This window comes from Canis aureus, chromosome 1, assembly GCF_053574225.1.
Source record: "Canis aureus isolate CA01 chromosome 1, VMU_Caureus_v.1.0, whole genome shotgun sequence".
Classification (NCBI taxonomy): Eukaryota; Metazoa; Chordata; class Mammalia; order Carnivora; family Canidae; genus Canis; species Canis aureus.
This window is the reverse complement of record NC_135611.1, coordinates 62,619,839-62,644,103: the sequence shown is the minus strand read 5'-3', so window position 1 is coordinate 62,644,103 and position 24,265 is coordinate 62,619,839. Positions and strand designations below refer to the sequence as shown.

The following is a 24,265-nucleotide window of genomic DNA, read 5'->3' as shown; positions in this document are numbered from 1 at the left end:
AGTATATATGTGTGCGTAGATGTGTGTTTTACAAGGACAACCTTTATTTCTTCATGCAGTTGGAGGATTTTTACCCTCTGAACAAAAAGATTGGTGGATGGATGTCCAAGTGATGGATCCTTTTTTAACATCAGCTCTGGGGGCCCAGAAGCTGTGCAGAAACGTGAAAGTCATTTCATAAACCAGAATAATCAGGTGTATAGGAACTTAATTTTGTAGCTTCATAAAATGGATGCTCAGTAGACTATGTTAAATGGATAATTGAATGAACCCCATTAAATATATAATGAGTTGTTTAAAAAAGATAAAAGAATGCTTTCTAGCAGCATATTAAAAGTAACGATGCATTTAATATATAAAAATCAAGATTGGAAAAAATTTCCTTATACGTGAAAGGTTACATCTTACCTTGAAGCAATAGAAAAAGGATAAACTCTTTCTTGCATGATTCCTAAATTATGTCTCCCAGTCGGGAGAAAAAGGAAACCAAGATATACAATGGAGGTTTTCATTTAATAGAAACTGGTCAAGACAACATCCTGTAGCTTTAATGCTGGTTGTGTTTTCAATTCATTAGTAACCATGGATGTTTCTTTGCAAGAAGGCATGTAGCATCTGAAGAGTGCTGATGCTGAGCTCTCAGAGCTGGCACAATCTAACATGAGAGAGACATGAGGCTTACTGAACAAACACAACATTTTGAAATACCAACGGGCAATTTTGGGAAAAAATCCACTTTCTGACTCAGTTGTGAAACATGTACCTAAAATTGTTTTGCTAGAAGAGTTTATTATTGGTTGTCCTGTGACCCTGGTGAATCATGCATCACTGTGGAAAGTCCTGGAAACTACAAACTTGACTAGTTTAATGGAAACAGTCCTGAACTCGGAAGTCAGAAGGCGTGGGTTTAAGTTTCAGCTTCTTTACTTAATTGGATATATCTCCTGGGGAGGTTACTCAATCTTTGTGAGTCAACTCTGCTCATAAGTAAAGTGGCAGGTAGGCTAAAATGCTTTTGAAATATTAAGGTGCTAAAAAAAAAAAGTATATTACTTTGAAGGTCCATGGAGGATATATGTGAAATGCTATACAGTTTTATTTTAAATGTTTAACTCATTAATGGGTAACTTATGGATATTAGAATAGATTAAACTGATAATCACCCTAAAAACTGAAGTTCACTAGATATGCCTAAAAGGTTTTAGGTTGGACTTCAGTGTCAAATGACATCTGTCTGGCAGTTCACCATACTGCTTCTCCATGAATTCTTATTCAGAATAAAATCAAAAGGCTCCAAAATAATTTAAGCCCCTACATCCCCAGTGCCTAAAACAGCACCTAGAATGAAGGAGAAATTCCAAAAACACTTGATGAAAGACTAAGTGAATTAACCAGGACTAGGAGTCATCCTATTGTGAGAATCTGGAAAGTATTTGAACTGATAACCAAATGGGAAGAACAATGACCAATCTCTGTAAAATATACGATCAAGCAATGCAAACTGCTGGCTTGAAAGAAGAAAAGAAACGTTTGTCCCTACCCCTTCGTCTGTCACTGGCTCAGAAACACAAGGTATTTACCAACCAGAAATCAAAGCATATACCCTTCTCCAGCCAGAGTGCAGAAACCTGAATACTAGCTTCCCTCATCTTCAATTTATCTCTTTATATAAAAAATTAGACTAAGACACCCCTCCTCTGAAAATAAGTAGGCAAGAAATAGGGAGGAGAAATGTTCATAGAACTCTGGGAGACGTAGCCTTCATTTAAAAAAAAAAATTATATGTACATGGGGCGCCTGGGTGGCTTGATTGGTTAACTGTCTGACTTCAGCTCAGGTCATGATCTCAGGGTCCCTGAGAGGGAGGGACCTGTGTTGGACTCCCTGCTCCATGAGGAGTCTCCTTGTCTCCCTTCCCTCACTCCCTCTCAAATAACTTAAAAAACAATATGTATATGGAGGTAGGCTGATCCCAAATACTACCAAGAAATTATGCATTATCCCATAATAATGGTGTTTTAGCATCTCAGACAACCAAATAGGAGAGACAAGGTATCAGCGTAAGTCAAACAAAACCCTATTGTCTATATGTTTGGCATATTTTTAAATTGGCCTAGAGGTAAGCAGCAATATGCCATCCAACTTCAGATCAAATAATACATTGACTAAAATTCAGTGTTGCACAGTGACTTACTTTAAAATACCCCATCAGAGACATTGTGTTATGTATGCGTAACTTAGTTTAAGCTTCAGCTCCAGGGCCAGTCCACTTGTAATTGAAAAGTTCACATGCTTAAATGAGCAACTAACTTTCCATCAAGAATACAGACCTGGAAGTGGTCAGTGTGAGTTCCGATTAGGAAGCTGTTCCTCTGACAATTTTCACACAATTGCAAAAATGAGTTTTTATTGGTGGAAACAATGGCACGTGCACAGGCACAATAGATGGTGGAAATGAACTCTCAAAGGTTAAATTAATGGTATTTAAAGTATTTTAATTAGCTAATTAGTTAAATTAATGGTATTTAATGGTATTTAATTTAATGGTATTTAAAGTATTTCAATTAGCATAGCTAGAAAGGTGGATGGATGGATGGATGGATGGATGGATGGATGGATAGATGGATGGATCAATGGATGGACATAGACATATATACATGTATTTTTTAAAAAGACACTCATTCCCACTGCATAAGCAAAGTAGAAGAGCCCAGAAAGATCAGCAGCCTTTAGGGATGATGCCTTAGACTAAAATTCTTCTCCCTCTGCCCTCAAAAATGAACTCATGAGGGCTTTGAGTAGTGCCCCGTCCAGCCGTAGTGGAGTCAGAGCTCAGTGAGAAAACAAGTGCACCCTTTTATGTGCTTACCAAAATTTATGCACTTACCATATTTTGAACCAAATGGAGAAAGTTAATGGAATCACTATAATAAAAAATATAACCGTATATAAAACCCTGCATTGGCCTGATGGGATCAGATGCCGCTGTTAAACTCCATAAACTGTTATGGAAGGCCAGTAACATTTGCTACTCAGCAATGACTTTTTCTGTTGCACAATAATGCAGAAACTTAAACCAAACAATTGTCCATCTTTATTTAAAAATTTTACTTTTTGCTCATAATTGTTTTGCATTCATTTTGACCTTTTAAAATGTTGACTTAAAATATTATTTCTCTTGACTACTAAGTTTTTTGGCACCTCTTCAAATTTTGCACCAGATGCTAGTGACTCACAGCCCTGATTTTTGAGTGTCAGAGAAGGCTACAGGACTGAAATATCTTGTTTCTAGAATTTTGGCACTTGGCTCCAGAGGAAACCGTTCATTCCAGGTAGTACTCAAAGCACCTCAAAGGAGGATGAACTGTATCTTCTAGAGACTATAAACTGTGGTGCGAAATATTTGTTTTGTTTTTATTTTCTATTGTTTTATCTTACCTTACTAATAAACATTTACTTTATAAATGTCTCTGTATGGTATAATCTAACTCAAACCTGCTTTCATTTTAACCTGCCACCCAACAATTTCAGGATGGCTACCATTATCTGCCAAAAAGAAGCCAAGACTAAGTTGACTTAGGTCAGTTCATAACGCTCAAGGATCCAATGAATGAAATCAAGGGTTATGTATATTCAGTTTTATTTACCTACATTTTTGTAGCATGTCCTACAAAAATTGATTTGCAACAACCTTCTATGTGAAGCACTATTAGCAACTCTGTTTATAGATGAGAAAAATTTCTTCTTTCTCTTGGTAAAATCCAGAACCAGGTTTACCTCAGTTGGAATGACATGAAAAAGCCCATGTGGATATTATATAAAACTAACACAGCAAAAGAAAAACAAACAAACAAACACAAACACTGAAACTTAGGACTTGGGAGGGGGGACTGCATTTCCAAAATAATTTATCAAAAGAACAAAAATAATTTTAGAAACCTTGTTAAAATTCTCAATTGAATACAAAAGCAATTTGTAATTCTGAAAAATCAGGCAAAATGAGACAGCAAATCAATTAGATTTATCCATTCTGGTTTTTGGAGAGTAGAGTAAGTTTTATTACTAAGTTAAATGTAAATCCTTTTAAAGGCTTCATTAAAAATGTTTCTGCTCCACTCTTGGTTTAAATATACTTTAAAACACAATGGCAAAAAAATAAATAAAAAATAAAAAAAAATAAAAAACTCAATGGCAGCACTGGATTAGCACAAAAATATCACGGTTCAGGAAAATACCACAAAGACTGGCATTTAATGCTCTCCATTCCCAGAATGTGTTATATGAATTGTAAGGGTGGGCATAATTTCTGAATTTAGAACTTCTCAGCCTAATAGCCCTTTCCCCTCCAGCTTATTGAGATGTAATTGACCCAAAATGTAGTGGAAGTTTAAAGTGTACATGTGGATTTGATACATTTATATACTGTGATAGTACTGTAACCTACACCTCCATCATCTCACATAATTACCACTGCTTTTTTGGGGTAAGTATAAAAATTTCCAATTATTCACTTATGTGTGTGTCTTCCCTTTTGTTTCATGATTCAATCACCTTTGTACACTTATACCTAGAATAGGCCCTGTACACAATAGACATTAAAAAATGTTTGATGAGGGCACCTGAGTAGCTCAGCGATTGAGGATCTGCCTTTGGCTCAGGTCGTGATCCCTGGGTCCTGGGATCAAATCCCACATCGGGCTCCTTGCATGGAGCCTGCTTCTCCCTCTACCTCTGCCTCTCTCTCTCTCTCTCTCTCTCTGCCCCCCTCTCTGTGTCTCATGAATAAATAAATAAAATCTTGCAAAAAATGTTTGATGAATAAATGTAGGCATCCACTCCTCCCTTTCCTATAAAATAAGTGTTGGACATATGAGTAACTTAAATAAATACGTTACAAATGAGCCCACAATTTAATATTCTCCAGACTCTCATTCTCAGCTGAAGAAGATGGATAGCATCTTAAAAGTACTCTTATTGAAAAGATCTTCTTTTGCTTCTAAAGTATAAAGATTCCATATGAAAGATTTTGGTTCTTTAGGGCATAGCAAACATATTCATTAAAATATAATAATAAAACAAATATATGTATAATAGTAAGTATGGGTAACCAGGTGGCTCAGTTGGTTAAGTGGTTGTGAGACAGAGCCCCACATCCAGCTCTGTGCTGAGCATGGAGCCTGCTTAAGATGCTCTCTCTCTCTCTCTCTCTCTGTATCACCTCCCATCCCCACCCCCACTCCCATTTGAGCACACAGGTGCTCTCTCTCTCATTCTCTAAAAAAGAAAAAAATATATATATATACATATATATGTATGTATAACAATGAGTAGATGGTATTTCAAATTTTTAAGTGACTTTATTTTCCAAGGAATTTAAGATCTATAAAATCTAAAATCAGTTTTGCCACCCTTTCCCTAACAAATACAGGATTATAAGAAACCACACATACTTCAGCTAAAGATTACAACTAGATTTTAAGGGGGAAGATGATTAATGAATGTTCAGGTGAGTAGAAACTACCTTGGGCTGATGCTATGGTGTTTTGATACCACTTGGCAGCAATTTGCAGACTTAGCAGGAAGGAAGACAAATGCACACTGGAGCAAAACGCTCTACGTACAAAATTCCATTGTTCCAAGCCTAATTACATTGCTGTCTGAATGATCTGAGAACAAATGCTTTTAAGATACATACATAAAAAAGGGACTTTGTAAGTGTCTGACAGGCACCTCACTGCTGATCACCAAAATAATAAAATTTGCCTGATAGACTAATCAGAAATAGGTTTTTCTTCTGTATTGTGGTAACCATTTCAATGTTGAGGTACCGAGCATTATTTTAGGCAAAGTGATCATTTTAGAAACTTTACATGATTCTTCTGAAGAATCAAAGACATGAAGCAGATGGACATCTTTGTAACATAATTGTCAGTATTTGACACTTTTGTGACATGACAGTCACAGCCTCCACTAATTAGGTCTCTGGGAATGAAGTCCATTGTAACGAAGGTGATCCTGTTAAAAATATTTTAATTGCTAAATCAGTTTTAATTCTGTATGATGTGGTTCAAAGGCAATCAATGTTCTCGGTAAGTTGCACACACATGTGGGTCACACCAATGTGCACGCTAGAATAAGCTCCGCAAAGGCAGGACTCTCTCTTCTATTCACTACTGTGTCCCTAGCACCTACAACAGTGCCTGGAGCATTGAAGGAGCCCCGCATGTATTTTTGGAGAGAAACAAGCAAAACCCAATGGCCATGATTTGATTTGTATATAAACAGAATGTTCCCCAGAGCAACTCTGAAGAGTGTGAGGTTCTGTTTTCACTTAACTTCATCTTCCATTTTCTGTACCCTTCCAAGTCCCTGTCAAATCTACTCCGTTTCCTTTGAGCAACAAATAATGTTCAAAATAATACCAATAATACCAATATTTAGAATTTTTACATAATACAGTGCTTACTATGTCCAGAAACTGAGCTGTGCACTTGACATTTTCATTTAATCCCTACAACATCACAGACCAACTTATGTTATCACTCACCTTTAATTGATGAGTTAAATTTAATTACAGAGAAGTTACTTTGACCACATTCAAATTGAGTGGAGGAGCTGGGCTCAGATCTTGAATGCCTCTAACTAGAAGCTGTGACCTCATCACTTTATCATATCACTTCCGCAAGACCTCCTACTCACTATATCTCCTTGGTACCACAAAGGTGGGAACACATGATATCCTTCTTTCTTATGTCTCAAAACCCCACCTCCCTTCTCAGTTCCCTTTTCTGACCTGTCAGTTCCAGAATCCATCCTCTCTGCCTCAAACAGAATGAGGATCCTTCAGTTATGTAAGATGGCTGACTAATCAACTCATGACTCTTTAGTGTAAATAAGTTTCAGTCGATGTATTACCCAACCCAAACATCTCCGTCTTAAAAATTTAATCTCTGCTCAATGGTAAGTTTTGTCTATCCATCGAGGGATTCAGGCAGCAGCAAGAAATTGAGGAAAAAAATCTCCAAAGGTAGATACAATTTCATTCATTCAACCTTCTTCATTATAAAGCTTATTTGCCTAATTGTCAAGCGCTGTGCTAGGCAACAAGGATAAGAAGGTGAGTAAAGCAGAGCCCTCATCTTCTCAGAACTAATGGAAGAGAGGAAATGAGAGAAAAAGGAGGCATGATAATAGCATTAGTGTTTTTAAATAAGGTGAAAGGTGGTCCTGAGGGAAAAAGATTCATTCTACATGAAGTTAGATGAGTTTTGAAGACAAAGGCAATTTTTATGTTGGGTCTTTTAGAAAAAAATAATATTGGAAAGAGAAATAAATGGAGTAGGGGGGGTAAACTGAGAAAAGGAACAATGTGAGTAAAGGTGAAGAAGATGGGTAATTGCATTTGTGCTTAGAAACTGATCATCTATTTTAATTAGAATACATCCATAGCCATCCTTCTAAATCACCAGTCTGAGGACACAGAATTTTCAAAAGGGAATGTTTTATGCATAGAATAGAATACAAAAGGGATGAATTTTTTACAATATGAGAGAAAGAAGTTTTATACTGATTTCATTTTTTAAATTAACAGATACATAAGGTAGAAAGGAATTCATCTTATTAAAAGGTAAGGATGCTGAGTCTTGGTAAAATTTAATTTAATTTACAATTTTGCAAAACAAGAATATTTGTCTTGAAAAATTAAAGTTATAAAATCAATATGATCCTTATATTTTCATTATTTCTTTTTTTTTTCATTATTTCTTTCAACGTTTCATGGAGCAGTTGCCGACATCATGCATGTTCATGTAATTACTCAGAGAAGAAGCAACCAATTGGGGATTCTGTAGCCTGAGGAAATCCATTCTCCACCAAAAGAATAGATAGCTCATCAATAATAGAATTAATACTGGTTTTCCTTTCCCTAACTGTCCTCAACATTAGTCTAGAATGGTTTAAGCACTCCCAGTTGGGAGCTGCCTAGATGATACACTTTTTATAAGTCAATCATATTTATTCCTAACACATTTTAAATATTGTAGAAACAGTCATACTAGTATTATCTAAGTTGGTTTGGCTTCTTTCTTAGGATACTAATTTATTTTTAAAAGAAACCCTAAAATTCTAAAGAGATGATTGGAATCACAAAATATTTAATGAACTAGATGAATTCTTCAGCAGCCTGCATTAGCTGTAACACACAATAACCCTCAGTCTGTTGCTCTGTCCCCCACCCGCTCCCCACCAGCCCTCACCTCTCCTGGCAATCCCACAATCCCAAATCCCTCGTGACACTACCATCTACCAGTTTCTCCAGCCACAAATCTAGGAATCCTTTATTTCTCTCTGTACTTCATCTCTTACATCCATGTCAACAACTCCTGCTGTTTCTACTTCCAAAATCTATCACAAAATGAGCAACTTTTTCCACTGCCACCACCTTCGCCCACCTACAGTCCCCTCTCAACAAGACTACTTCAAACACTCCCAGTGTCTCCATGCTTTCGCTATGAATCATTCACCAAGAAGAGCTAAAACAAATCAATTTTAAAGGCTGGATTTCAAATTCCCCTTACAAAGGGGAATATAGTATTTGGCATATATAAAATGTACAGAGAAAAATAGGGCATATCTCAACGTACCCACTGACTGCATTAGGAAATAAAACTTTACCAACACATTTCAATCCCCTTACTTATCTCTCCTCAATCAACTTTCTCATTCACTAACCTCCAACATTCCTATATTTAATAATGTTTATTTAACAGCATATCTCTTTTTGGTGGGCTACATATATGTCTCTAAGCAATCCTAGTTCTTCATTTTCCAAGTTTGATATTAATGGTATTGTATTTGTCCTTTGGCAACTTGGTTTTCTTCACTCATTGGTACGCTTGTGACATTTAAGAATGTTGACTTTCAGTTCTGTATAATATTCCGCCTTCTGAACAAATACTATTTCACTCATCCATTCTCCCGTTGATGCATAGTTAATTGGTTTTTAGGTTCCTTTTTGTTACCACAAACAATGCTTCCATAGATATTTTTGTATTTTTACTGCATATTTTTGAGGGTTTATTCTTAGATATATGCCTCAAACTAAATTGCTAAGCAACAGAGAATTTCATCTTCAACTCTATATTATAGAACCGACCCGCTGTAGTTATTTGCAGTGATTCAGTTCTTTTGGAGGATAAAACAGCTCCAATAGTCAGGGGAAGGTGGATACTATGCTCACCTGCCAAGAGTCTAGAGTTTGTAGAATTCTCTCAGGAGTTCGGATGAAGACCTTGTCCTAGGACAAGGCCACACAGGGAGGGCTGCTGAATCCACTAAGCAGATTCTTCTATTGCGTTCATGCAAGATGGGAGATGTCTGTTCAGTTTAGCCAACCAACTCATAATATGCGAATATGTTACTATTATAAATGGGAAGAATCCATTTGAATAGCTATTTCTAGTATTGTATCCATAAACAAGTACATTTTGCCCTTAAATCTCTCTACCCACCTAACTCAGGGGCTCTTATTAAGATCTGTCATTTCCCTCACTTTTATAACCCTCCTTCCCATCAACAAAACTGGCTTCAAGGTAGCAATTTTAAAAATCTAAACAGGATGTAGTTTATGAATTTGTCAAAGTACAATCAATAAACAGAGATAAATCAAGATAAATTTCAGTATGGCCATTATAAAATTTACTCTGTGTTTGAACATGCTGTTACTGAATCCCAAATTTGGCTGCTGATTGCTGGAAAGGTCAGTACTCAAGAGATAAGTGTTGATTGAAAAGGAACATGAGCTTTATTCAGGGATGCTGGTCACCTGGGGGGTTGGCTCTTGGACAAGAGTCATCCTTTTCCCCAGGTGGCCAGCCTCCCGAATAAAGCTCATGTTCCAATCCTCGCTTGTCTCTTGAGTATTGATTGACCTTTGGTGGGGACAAGCAGCTGAACTTGGGATTCAGTCACAAATTTTGGTGAGCCAGCCGGGAGCTGATGCCCCTGTGGCATCCAGTGACCCCTGGGATCCCAAAGAGAAGTAGTTGTAGTTGGCTGCTGCAGTGCACCAGAGCTTCCTCATTTAATTCCCAGGTAATAACTTGGAAGATCGCAAGTGGTTAGCAGCCCAGGGGTTAGATGGTCTCCCAAGAGGGAATCAGAGATTTGTCCCCACAGATGCAGAGGCTTCTTTTGTCTCGGGGGAAATTGCCCGCTGATTCCCAACCAGCAGTAACTGCCAATTTCGCTTTTTTACTTGAATGGAAAGGAAAAGAACATTTGGTGCAAGGTGACCAGGTTTCTGCAAGTTTCTGGACCAGGTAAGTTTCTCAGAAGTGCACACTTAGTTTTCTTGTGAAGTGTCAGGCACTTTTGTTTTTGTTGTCTGTACTCCTTTGTTCTGGGAAAGGCACAACATTTGAGAGCAACTAAGGACTTGAATTAACAATTTCTTTAGGATTCAGGGCAGATCTGGCTTTAGGGAATGTGTATATGTGCTTGTGTTTATCATGTTTTCTGTAATGAGAAGTTCTATCTCTACCCTGCCACCTACCCCATTGGGTTGGATTTTGAATAAATTGAGAGAATATATCCAGGAATCCATGACTAAGAAAAAGAAGATTTTCTATTTTAATACTGCCGGGCCAATGTTCCATCTAGAGTCAGATGAGAGAGCCCCTAAATGGACCTTTAAAATATTACACTATTTTACAATTAGAGTTTTTTTGTCAAAGGAAAGGATGATGAGATACCCTGTGTTCGGGCCTTCGTAACTTTATATCATAAAGATGCTGCCTGGGAAAACAGTAACTTAACGGCGCAAAGACTAAGAGAAGGACCAAAAGCATGTCTTGATATGTATAAATAAAAAACAAAGAGAGAAGGAGGGGGAAGGACATATAGCAAATCTAACTCTACTGCTCCCCACTCTCTCCCCACTCCCGCCAGAGCTCCTACCTCCACCTCCTTCTCCCCTTCTTGGGGCTTTGATCCCACCATCCTATGGGATGGGAGAAAGGAATCCTGGGATAATCTCTCCCTTTAAGACCTGACAGAGCACCCAATTTGGACAGGGAGCACTCACTGTGATGCCTAGGCAATATCCTTTCAAGTCAATACCCATTAGGGAGCACTGATGCTCAAGAATAGCTGCTCAGATATTATTGGACATATACTCGTTTTTCAACTTCAGTCTTAATGAATTGAAAAAAATATCAATCTCTCTTATAGATGTGACACCCAAAAGGTGGTGGAACTCTTTCCGAGCATTTTTGTGAACCATCAACCAACTTGGGCAGACATACCAGCTTTAATGAATATGATGTTAACTGCCAGTGAAAGATGGCTAGTACTACCCAAAGCAGATGAGAAAGTGTAGCACCTCTATCGTGAAGACCCAGTTCAGGCCTCACACCCAGCAACTGCCCTCCCATTGGTTGTCCCATGTTGAACCAACCCCCCAAGCAGAGGGGTTGACCTCAACATGAGCATTACCAGTTGTGCATCATGGCACGTTTGAATAAGGAGATTCTAGTATGGTTTGAGTAAAATTCAAGAATTAAGAAAAGAAATAACTGAAAACCCAACAGCCTGGTTAGAAAGAATTTATCAAGCCTGTCAGAAATGTACATATTGACCCAGAGTCCCCAGAAATGTAAAATTCATTGAACAGAGCACCCCTGATATATGGAAAAAGCTCCAAAAGGATAAAGGGTCAATAGGAATGAATGAAGAGGCCTTGAGGCTCCCTATGTGTCATTGATAATTTCCCCACAGAAGTCCCAGGAACAGTTGACAGTAGGCAACCAACTGATGGACTTTTTAGCAGATACAAGGGTCATATACGGTATTTGAACACTAAATTGACACAGGATGCCCAGAAGATGGTCCCTGGGGTTGGGTCTCAGGTCAAGCACAACAAAGCACAACAAAGGGCCATCGCTATAAAAAATGGCCCATATGGTCACCCAGAGATGCCCTCTATGTGCAAAGAATAATCAAAAACTGAGAGCCATCCACCAAGCCAAGGGATATAACATAAAGGGGAATGGGTAAGTAGACTTTACCCAATGCCTAAGACTACTGGGAATTTTAAATATTTACTAGTGTATTGAGATGGGTTGAAGTTTTTCATACCCAAATAGGAAAATCTTCAAACATTGTAAGACTCCTGCTAGAGGAAATTGTTCCTAAGTTTGGTTTCCCTTATACTATTCAGAATGATAATGGACCTGACCTGCCTTTGTATCTGATGTAATGCAGAAAGTAAATTACAGATCAACTGGAAATTATATGCTTCATGGAAACCTCAGGCACAGGAAAAACAGAAAAAAAAAAAGAATCATATATGGAAAAGGGCTTTGGCCAAAAGCTGTCAAGAAACAAACCTGAGATGGGATAAGGTTCTACGGATAGCCCTGCTCTGCATTAGGCTTGTCCCCAGAAGCACGCTAAAATGAAGCTTTTTGAGATTATATATGGACCCTGTCAAGCCTTGGCTCTAGGGACATCACCTTTAGACAAAGAAAGTGAAAATAGGAATAAACAACACGTGAAACATTTAAGTCAAATATTCACTGTTTAGCCCAGATTTGTCCTCTCTAGGTTTATGTATCCATCCGATGAGCCACTACATCCCCTCAGCCTTGGAGACATAGTACTATTAAAGACCCGGAAAAATTAAGGACCCAATCAGTAGTTGGCTGAGAAATGGGTAGGGTCTTAGAAAGTCTTACTAACCACTCATACTTCTCTGAAGCTTGCAGGGGTAAAGCCACAGATGCACATCAGAATGAAGAGGGCTCCACCTACTGACAACAAAGAGGCCACTGAAATCCCCCACTGGGAAAGCCATCCTATTGGAGGGGATTTAAAATCCCCCTTTAGGAAAGGAAATCCATGACAACTATGCTCATTCTGTGATCCATAATAACCACATCTTCTCTTGCTTTAATTGGAAAGACAGGACACCAGTATGGGTAATTCAGACTTTGGCTACAACTATATATGCTACTGATTGTTGGATATGTCATCCAAAAGCCCAATTGGTGCTAGGCCATGGAGAACCCTTGGTCCACTCCATTTCGAACACCTCAGAAATCTCCAAAGGCAATTGATTTCCCAATCGCTAAGGCCCAGATAAAAACGCATAGGGTTAGGAGACACCTGGCTGGCTTAGTCAGTAGAACATGTGGCTCTTGAACTCAGGTTCACAAATTCAAGCCCCACATTGGGCGTAGAGATTACTTAATTAAAAACAAAAAACTTAAAAATCTATAGTTTTAGAATAGCTGGATTCCCTCAAAATGATCTTGAAGCACCTCAATGTCTCATAGTCCCTCTAAGTAACTATCCTAAAAGAGGTTATTTTCAAAGCACAGAAAATAGGCATGCATTCCCCAATTAGATATCATATGAAACTATCTCCCAAAAGGGACCAGCTCCCTATGTGTAAACAAGAACCCTGTTTTCTTTTCGGCTACAGATGACATCCATAGCCAGGTTCAGGTGAGCAGAGATTGGAGGGACTGAGCTGCCCTGTTGGTAAGTGGATTCTCACTAAGACTTGAGAAGGACTCCACTTTCCATCATTGTGCTCCGGATGGGTTTGTCTTTACTTGCAAATTAGATGGAGTCCCCTGGGCCACAGACTGTATTACAAATTTTTTTACCCTTCCTACTCCTGGACACCCCAGGAATCCCTTTCTCCCTCCACTTGGTTAATGAGACTAAACATGGAGCTAGTTCCCTGAAATCATCTACAAGACTGACTTGTGACCTCCCAGGGCAATATCCTTTATGGGGATGAGTATTTCCTTGGTTACACGTTCTTGCCATGGTGGCAGGCTCCTGCCCATCACCATGTGCTTTGCAACTTGTACCAAACTCAACCATCGCAAAACCACCAAATCTTTGGCTACCTTACAAAAATCATTAGATTCCCTAAAGTTGTCCTGGATGATCATGTGGCCCTAGACTATATCCTAGCTGAGTAAGGGGGAATTCATAGTGTGGCTAATTTGTCTCACTGTGCTTATATCAATAGCTCCTCGGAAGTGGAAACCAGTTTTGATAAAATCAGATAACAAGCCACTTGGCTGCAGCAAACTCTATAGATTGCCATACACCTCTGCTCCAGGGAGGTTGGAATTGGTTCACAAACACCTTCTCCTGGATACCATCAGGACTTAGGTCCATATTAGAAGACATTCTAAAATTAAGATTCACTAGATTCATGCTAGTAGTAGTATGTGTATACATAGGAATTAAGCTCCTTACAATGTGTGTAACAAAACTGTGCGAGCAAGTCAACTCAGTTGTGCGTAAAGGAATGCTTCAAGCCTGCATTAACATACTCCATTCCAAGGTCACGACTACGCCCTCCGACAGCATGAAGAAGCTACAGAAGATGGACCTGGGTCCTTAATCCCATAGATACGGAATGGTAAAATTGACAGCGGGAAATTGAGGCTGCCGTGATCTTTCTAAGTAGCCTGATGGTCTTTAATAGGTGTTCTTAAGTTCGCGTGATTGACTTACTAACCCTCCTTGTGAATTGATAAACCTTACTTTCCTTTCTAGAAGGCGAATAGAAAGCCCTCGCACATCACAGAACAGGGATTAGACCTCTTACACAACCCTCAAGCACTGAAAGTTGTAAGTAGGCACCACGAGATCTACATAGAGTCAGGCAGTGATTCAGGCCACTGCACCTCCTTACTGATTAACGACTCCCTGTCTTTTGAAAATCCTCTGGGGGGATCCCTGAGTGGCCCAGTGGTTTAGCACCTGCCTTTGGCCCAGGGTGTGATCCTGAAGTCCTGGGATCGAGTCCCACGTCGGGCTCCCTGTATGGAGCCTGCTTCTCCCTCTGCCTGTGTCTCTGCCTCTCTCTCTCTCTCTCTCTCTCTCTCTGTGTGTCTGTCATGAATAAATAAATAAAATCTTAAAAAAAAAAAAAAAACACCCTCTGGGCGAGGCAGAAACCTCAGAACTGGCTTTTGGACAAAAATCTGCCTTTTCTTCAGGTGGCTGGCCTTCTGAATATAAAGTTCATATTCCTTTCCAATCAACACTTGTCTCTTGTATTGACCTTTCAAGCACTGGACAGCTGAGTTTGAGATTTGGTTAATGATAATCTGAAATAGACCATGATAAATCATTGTAAATTGCTCTGACTTTGGAACGGTGAAATTCATTTAATTACTGAGAAAAACCCCTAAACATTACCCGAAATGGAAAACCATTTATTTCTATTTTAAGGGAAAAGTAACCTGAATACTAACAGATAGCATTAAAAATTTTAAGCTGTAGAATAATGTAGAAAGGACCCTACTTGTTCGTTGCCCCAAACCCCAGCAGATGCAGGAATTCCCTCCACCATGATCCTGCAAGCCTAAGCTTGTTCACTCCCAGTGTGGGGACTCATTGTGAGTCAGTGCACACCATCCTTGGTTCTTGCCATTTAAAATTTTTTTTTATATAGCACAAACCTGTTTCCTTAAAACTTCTGCCCTTCCTTAACTTCTTTATATGTAAGAATATATAAATATATAATGTAGCCTTTTGACAATATCAACTTTGAATGTAATTGAAGGCAGGATGATATCGAAATAATGTGATTATTTTATAACAATGAATTTTTGCTTTGTTTTCACATTCTCACTTCCAACAACCATACTCATTTATTTTTTAAACCTAAAAATTAAGAAAATATTTCCCTAATGAATAGCAATAGTCTCTTAGATGTTATGTTTTTACTTTGCAATATTTGTGTTCTCAGCCCTTTGGAAATCAGAATAATTGAGTTTCATTATGATGAGATCTTACATGTTTAAGTCACTTTTCTTTTTCTTACACGAAATGAAACCAATCACAGGATAATGAGTCTCACTCTGCTTATTGATTGACTTCAGATTGCTGATTCTTGTCCTCTTCAGTTAGCCAAAGTATTGAAGTTTCCTAAATCTCTGCGTCTCCTCCTCCTCTTTTCTACTTGAAGTCTCCCACTTAGCTGGGAAGCAAACAACAGCTTGAGAGAAGCTGCTGAGAGGCAAGCAACCTTGGGAGAACCCTAAAAACAATCCCACAAAATAAAGGCTCATATTTATCCTTCTTGGAGTATTGTGACAAAGAAAACACCACTGCTGCGTCTTGGCATATTTCGTTGAGAAATATTCGTATCTTTCAATTCATTTCAACAATTATTTACTAAAAGTGCCAGGCACTGGGCTAGGATCTAGGCCTTAAGCTAGTACTATACTTACAATAGACACAACTTGTGACCTTCTCTTCCTTAAAGAGAAGAGACTTCCTTAAAGTGGAGAGGACTTTGCCTCACTCACACAGCAAAGACGGCAACTCATGTCCCATAGTATTGCATAAGCCCCTAGATGGCCTCAATGAGACGTTGGTGTTTTTCCAACAGCAGCTGGTGCTTGGAAACAATGTAGGCCTCAGTTTACACATGAGATTTAAACAGTTTGAACCTCAGTTTACACATGAGCTTTTAACAAGAGCGAATTAAAAGAAAATTTCCTTTTTTAAAGTAATTCATCACACCTGAGGAGAAATCATTTGCTTTATTGTATAAATGGTAATTTCAAGAGTGTACAAGAGTATAAATTAGGCATATAAACTGGAAGATCAGATATTCACATCCAGACATCATTCTAGTAAGGCACAGTTTGAATATATTCGATGTAGTAAAGATTTAAAGTGTTACAAATATCTACATTTGAGGATTATAAAAAAGAAAGCCAAGCTAGGAATTTTGCTTGCCCGCTCTAACTCACAAAGATTTATGTAACAATTCACACAAACTGATCTCAGAAACAGAACAATGCTGCATTTTCTACAAACTGTGAAATACTTTAAGGATGGTACTTTATATAATGTTGTTTGAGGCAATCTTTGTAGGAAATATGATCAAGACTCAAAATTGCACAAATTTGATAAGCCTTACATTTCCCATCGCAAATTACACTGCTGTCATAACTCACAAAGAAGTATTTGTAGTATTTCATAAACTGCTCATTGCCTGGGGTTGCAAATTGTTTTGCTAGTCCATACAAACTTTTTGGCTGTAAATCTTCAATGTTGTAGGTCTGTGTCAGCACATATTCCAGCTCCCAATTGGATTCTCCCTTTAGATTTGCATCTGTCAGGTTCAAATAATACTGCAACATATCCTATATCAAAAACAGTAACAAAGCTTGGTTCATTCTTTGGCATCTAACGTACCACACAGCAAGAAGAGTCCTTATTAGGATTTATGTGACACTCTTAATTTAAAGTTGTAGTCATTTTAGATAAAAATGAGAATTGGTTTTGCTAAAAAACAAGTCTTGACAGAAAAGTCTATATTACTTTTTTTCATATTAAAAATAATGGCGGAACATAATAGAAAATAATCTAAACTATACGGAGACATGTACAAAATAAAAAGCTTTCGACTCACACACCTCAGAAGTAACCACTGTTAATAGCTACATATAAATCAGTGGTGTGGGGTCAGCTTGTATCAGTTCACAGAGCCCATTACCAAATTTTCAGGAATCTTGAAAGTTAATTGACATCACTTTAGCAGCTTAAAATTGGCCATGATGGGAGTATCATGGAAATCGGCACTATAAATGAAAGTGGTTCTTTTTCCTTAGTGAGGAACTTGCTGAACATATATCAGCACTCCCGTGTATGTGTGTTGTTCTACATTTCATGTACAAATCAAATATAAATACTGAGAATATATATACCTACTATCTTTTTGTCTTTTCCAAAAAAATGAAGTTATATTCTGTATTGTTTTGCACTTTTAAAAATAATTTAGTGGGCAGCCCGGGTGGCTCAGCAGTTTGGTGCTGCCTTCAGCCCAGGGCATGATCCTGGAGACCCGGGATCGAGTCCCACGTCAGGCTCCCTGCATGGAGCCTGCTTCTCCCTCTGCCTGTGTCTCTGCCTCTCTCTCTCTGTCTTCCATGAATTAAAAAAAAAATCTTTAAAAATAATTTAGTGCTATGTCAGGGTATCTTTTCATATATATATATATATATATATATATATATATATATATATACACACACACACAAGTACATGTACATGTATACACATATATAATACATATGTATATATGTGTGTATCTGACATTCAGATCCAAAAATAGGGAACTAATAGTTGTAAAAATAATTCAGTCAACTGTTTTATTTCGTTTAGTTTGATGTTTATGAATAAATCTGATTTCCCTTGCCCTTTCTTCATTAAAACACACTCTGCAGAATAAGAAAGCTACTTCTATCAAATTTATCTAGAAAAAAAGGCATTTACATCAATAGAGACTTTAGTTGAAAAATTCTTTTCAAATTATATTAATATAATTTTTATTAATTAAAAGGGGCAGTACTCATAAGCAAAAATCCCAGCCTTTTGACGTTAAACTGATCTAAAGTAGAGCCGTATATAAGCTCCAGAGAACTTTTGTCTCAAAAATAAATATCCAGCTCAATTTTACCTTCTTTACAAAAATTTTTTTGACATTTATTGAGTGCTTACTATAAGCCAAGCATTTTTCTAGGTGCTGTACATATATTTGTTCATGTAATCGTCTCAGCAGCTCTGTGAGGTCAGTAATACTTCGTTTCAACCTCGTTTTACAGAGGAATAGATTGGGAACAGCAAGTTAGGTAAAAACAACTCTTGAGGGAGTGTGGTTTCAGAGTTTACAATCATCTACACAGCTACGTTCTAGAGAAGAATAATTTGGAACAAATATAGCTTAGTGAAAAGTTTCCATATGTATACAAGTCCACAAATCAGGCCCTCCCAATGTGCAAAACAAATGTGAAGTCCTTAGATGAACAGAAACAACCTCCCAAAGGCTGACGTCATTTACCCATACTTAGAAAGTGCTGTTAAGCCAAATATAAAAAAGAGGAAGGACGTCATGAGATTTCAATATAGGAACAACTTACATAGTTAAGCTGAAAACATTCAACTAAACAAATGAAAACTACAAAGACGTGCATAAATATGGGGTCAATTCTAAAACTATGCCAACTTACCAGTAATTTATAGTCATGAGGATCATACTGGAACAGCCTGATGCCAGGATTGTTGGTCTGTTTTTGTAAAACACTCTTCACTGGGGTAACAGCAGGAGCCACAAACAAAGAATTTATTGGACTTCCTGGACAAAACATACGTACATAAACATATATTTTTAATTGAGCTTAACTTTATTAAAAATATGAACAAATTCGAGATTAAGAGATTAACAGGCATAACAGCCAAATGACATGGTCCTTGATGAATCTTGACTTGAAACAACTATAAAGAGGCACTTTTGAGAAACTAGAAGAATTTTTATTATGATCTGATATCAGATGATACCAAAGAATTATCGTTGATCTGGTTAAGTAAGTCAATCATATTATAATTATGTAAGTTATCCATATATTTTAGCAATGCACACAGAAGCATGCAGGGCTAAAACAGATCTAATGCTTGAGATTCACTTTCAAATGCTTGAGAAAAATAAAGAAATAAAAAAAATGAATGGACAGAGCAAATGTGGCAAAATCTTGATAGATGTTAAATATAAATGATGGTACATGGAGGGGTTATTTTATTATTCTCTGCTTTTAAGTATATTTGGAATATTTGAAAATATTAATAATAACAAAATCCAAGTTATTGCAAGTACGCACACATACACAAATACAAAACTAGTTAGTTCTGTACACCTACCTAGAACAATATGCCAATAATTACATACTAAGAATCTGATTAGTGTCAGCATGTTTTTATACATATATCTGTCATAGAACTAAATTTCTGAATAAAACAGCTATCATATGCTGAAAAAATGGTCATTTTTACCAAGCCTATTCATTGTAGATGGAAGAGGTAAAGCAGGGAGCCTGCTTCTCCCTCTCCTCCTGGCTCTTGCTATCTCTGTCACTATCTCTTTCCCTCCTCAAGTAAATAAATAAATTCATAAATAAATGAAAGAAAGAAAGAAAGAAAGAAAGAAAGAAAGAAAGAAAGAGGTAATACATTTTGAAAATATTCCCCATTTGCTGAAAAAAAAAAATTTTTTTTTCCAGGCTGGCTACTCTAAAAATCAGAACTCCTATTTCGTTAACTCCCAATTTTCTGTCCTCATGAGGAAGTCATCTTTACAAATAAGTAATCACTATTTGTTTTACGCTAGAGCTTCTATTTTTTCTTTTAATTCTGAGTAGAGACAATGTTGATTAGCACTTAAAATTGAGTGCTTGTTATATTTTAAACCAGTTGTAAATTGTGCTTTGCTAATCAAATTCCGAAAGGTAAAATAAGTCATATCAAAAGAAACTTGAGTCTAAGAGGTAAACAACAAACAGCAATATTCCTCTAAACTTGAGGATCTAAAAGAAAAGTTGAGGGAGCTGAGGGTTTCAGAGCCTTTTTTGTTGACAGCTATCAGATGATGGTGGCCCCACGAAACAAATAGGGAGAAACTTAATTGCAGACCTAAATATGAATTAGACCCTTGACTCACAAGCATAGAAGATAATTCAGAAAAATCTGGTGCTGACAGATTGATTTAGTGAAACTTTTAATTTGCTGTATCATAAAAATTACTGGATATTCACTGCTTTGCTCTAGCATCTTGGATTGGGGAGATGCAAACAGAACAACATATTACCTTTAGTATCAGAAAGAACCATAATGCTATCTCTGTGAGTGTGTCCATAAAATTGTCCTGCAATGATATCGCCGTATTTTCTAAAAATCTCTATCAATTTCTCATTATAGAATTCTCTCATTGCCATGGTGCCGCCTGAATAGGGCAGATACCCCACTGGGATATGTGCTATGATGTACACCTGGAGAAAGAAACACAACGAGGACTGATGAGAATCTTTCTGCATATTTATCATAACCAAATGACATTTAGATACCCAAGATTGAAAGTATACTGATTAAAATTTAGAAAGCAAATATACCACCCCTCCTATCACCAAAAACAGATGAAATTATAAAACTATTAATATCTTTGCATTTAACTCATTTAAACTGCACTGTTGATGATATATGGTAACTGTAACCTTGGTCACATCATTTTTTAAATAAAAAAACAGATGTCAATCAATCTTCAAAGCATTAAAAGCAAAGCAAAATAAAACACAGTAGAGTTGATTAGATCATAAGGTGTTTCATGCAAAAAATGTCTTCTATTTTAATACTTTTATTAATAATACCAAACCCCATTTGAGTTAATAAATACACAAATTTAGCCCCTGTTTATCCCTTGATTTTGGTCTCTGGGATACCTTCTCATTATTTTGCTGAGAGATGTTCAGTGTATTTTCTAGCCATTCAAACTGATCTGCTGGGTCGGTCTTATTCAGCGTCATGATATTTGGGCCATAGTACAAGTTTGTGTTTAGACTGATGATCCTAAGTTTCAGATTAGGTGAAACTTTCTGTGAATAAAAGCCACCTATAAAAACAAATGTAAGACAGACTCTAGAAAAACACACACACAGATTCACAGTGACTATGAAAACAAATTCTTAATTATGATTTACAAGCCAGTCAGGAAGGTCATACTTATTTCTTATTACTTAGTTCACACGTACATAGGTTGTCATTAAATAAGAATCGGGTTTAATGCTTACTGAAAACCTACTGAGTGCCGCGTTGAGTGGTGGCATTTCCGTGCATCGAACTAACAACAGTTGTATCCAATATCCAGATGAAACAATGATTAAGTGTTTTGGCACTAAACCATGAGGTATCAAATTTTAGAAAAGAAATATTAATGCATTAACTCCTAGTTTTGCATGTTTGGGGAGTTAAGATGAGAGATACCACGAGACATAAAATGCAGAGACTGGGAACACAGTTGGACCTTTCCAGAGATCTCCTGGAAGAGATATTATATAATCCAGAGCTACTACAGTCTCCATGAGGATGAGGCTTAAAGGCAAACCCCACTCACACCCGGGAGCCAGTGACAAGAACCCTCCCCCCCCCCCCCCCCGGGTCTGCTGCACGGTACTTTCAGAGCTCGCACCTGACCTTGGACCTGCTCTCTGCCCTGGGTCCACTCACCATCTGTGCCTCTCTTCAGCTTTCGAACATGACTTATGGGCCTCCAGATAAACTGGGCACATCCCGAATGAACACACACACCCAATCAAACATTAAAGATCTTAGTCTAAACAACATGAATAAAAATAGAGACAAAATAAGGACAAATAAATCTTTCACTTACCTTTCCTTAGGGTATGGAGAGCTTCTTCATCTAGCCAGGGTTCCCAGAGATCTGCTACTGCATTGTACACCCTGCTGGTGACTACAGGCAGCTGATCCTGGTCACAAACAATATAACCCACCATTGAAACTTTAAAGACACATGGATTAACTAATTTAAACATTACTTGAACACTTAGTACCAGGTTGGATATCTGGAATTGCAAGGATGAATACTAGATGGACTTTAATCTTTAAGGCATTTGTAATTTAAGGAGACAAAAAAATATGTAATCAATCACCTATAAGAAAATGTGCAAGGTGCACTACCCCAGAGGTTCTAGGAGGATAGAAGTGTGAACAATTGTGTCTGGCCTATGGTGTCGGGGGGAAAGTGAAGAGAGTATGCTAACCAGGCCTTGAATAATGATTTCAAGGTAACAAGAAAGGACATCAGAGCAAAGGCAATGGCCCAGACACCAACACACACAGTGCTGTATACAGAAAGAAGCTCCCGTGCTGGTTGGCCAGGATATAGGATGGATGTGGGAGGGAGCTCATTAAAGAGAGAGAGGCAGGCTTGAGCCTGAACACGCAGGGCCTGGTATAGCATGCTGAGGGAATGGAGAAAACTTCAGGACTTTAGAATTAACCAAAGTTCCCTGAAATGTTCACACCAGTATAAAACTTCTAAATGAAAAGTTACAACCACATGCTTTTGATTTGAAGAATATCAGTAGGTTTTGATTTCTTAAACAATATGTATCCAAAACATTTTTATTACCATAAAGTATTTTTTATCATCCTGTTTTATCATATTATTATTTTTAAGATTTTATTTCTTTATGCATGAGAGACACAGAGAGAGAGAGAGAGACAGAGGCAGAGACACAGGCAGAGGGAGAAGCAGGCTCCCTGTAGGGAGCCTGATGTGGGGACTCGATCCCGGATCCCGGATCCCAGGATCACGCCCTGAGCCGAAGGCAAACGCTTAACTGCTGAGCCACCCAGGTGTGCCCTGTTTTATCATATTATAATAAAGAATCTTTATGGTGACATAAGCTTTAAGGAAGGAAAAAAAACCCAAAGCTTTAAGAAAGTACATACTCAATAAGAATCCACAAATGATTTGTGAAATTAAGTAATCATCCCTATTTTTTGTTTTAAAAAAATTATATGAATAAACTGAAGCCATTTTCTTTACTCTTCCTCATATTCTTCTGTATATTGGTGATATAGACCTATCTCTTAAAGAAGTTTTCCTGTCAGCATCAGCTAAAATGCTTAGTTATTTTTCAAGATGACACCCAAGTCGCATTAGTTCCTAATATATATCCCTAATACATGATGAAAATAGAAGTACATTCAGGGAATGTAATAATCAAATAACTTGTTCTAACTAGAACTAACTATCTTAAGTATATTTTCAAATTGTGTCATATATCAGAGGCATCTGTCTGAAACCATACAATGACTTATAAGCCAATCTGAATTCTGATTAAAAACGGGTCACCGTCATCATCATCAAAACCCTAAAAGTGTTGGCCATTTATGTTAGCCATGGCAACATAGCAGTGTGGTCATGTATAATCTTAAAATTATATAAAATTACTCTGGACTCTTTTCTCAATTTTAGATATGAGAAGTATGAGCACCAGAGAAGTTAGATGATTCATCCAGGGACAGCTGGGCAGTTCCAGAGCTTGGTCTAAATCCCAGGTTTTTCCACCATCACTCCTATGTCTAATTATCTGTTGGACCATGCCATCATCTCAGTCCTCTCTGGCTGTGACATGAGCACTGCCGAGAAATGAGGTATAATGAGAAGTGACTCACCCATAAGTTTGGTGGCACCAGCCTTGCCAGCGTAGGAGTAAATGAGGACCCTGGCCCAGACTGCTTCCTTGGGTGGCGACTGAAAAGAATCCCCGGGCTGCCCACACTAATATCTACTTCTGATGTAATGGGTGGGGACATGCATCTGTGTATGTATGTTTATGTAACTATGTTTATGTGCATGTTTACGAGA

At 37.7% G+C, this 24,265-nt stretch overlaps 1 protein-coding gene and 1 long non-coding RNA gene across 3 annotated transcripts in view; one reads left to right on the top strand and one right to left on the bottom strand.

Annotated features, from left to right (window-relative positions):
• Positions 1 to 6,928: 6,928 nt before the first annotated feature.
• On the top strand, positions 6,929 to 17,185 carry LOC144316244 (uncharacterized). Of its 2 annotated transcripts, none has more exons than XR_013382097.1 (5): positions 6,929 to 7,027; positions 7,592 to 7,627; positions 10,268 to 10,319; positions 13,484 to 13,506; positions 14,366 to 17,185. It is a non-coding gene; the product is annotated as an uncharacterized LOC144316244 (long non-coding RNA). The 2 variants fall into 2 exon arrangements; XR_013382093.1 differs by having other exon boundaries at positions 13,484 to 13,542.
• SMPDL3A (sphingomyelin phosphodiesterase acid like 3A) overlaps positions 16,562 to 24,265 on the bottom strand; it is a 17,701-nt gene continuing 9,997 nt past the window's right edge. Inside the window, exons 4-8 of the mRNA XM_077901928.1 lie at positions 22,259 to 22,355; positions 21,312 to 21,481; positions 20,684 to 20,864; positions 19,056 to 19,180; positions 16,562 to 17,189 (exon numbers count right to left, since the gene is read on the bottom strand). Of these exons, the coding sequence (XP_077758054.1) occupies positions 16,872 to 17,189; positions 19,056 to 19,180; positions 20,684 to 20,864; positions 21,312 to 21,481; positions 22,259 to 22,355 (891 nt within the window). The 3' untranslated portion in view covers positions 16,562 to 16,871. The remainder of the gene's footprint in view (positions 17,190 to 19,055; positions 19,181 to 20,683; positions 20,865 to 21,311; positions 21,482 to 22,258; positions 22,356 to 24,265) is intronic.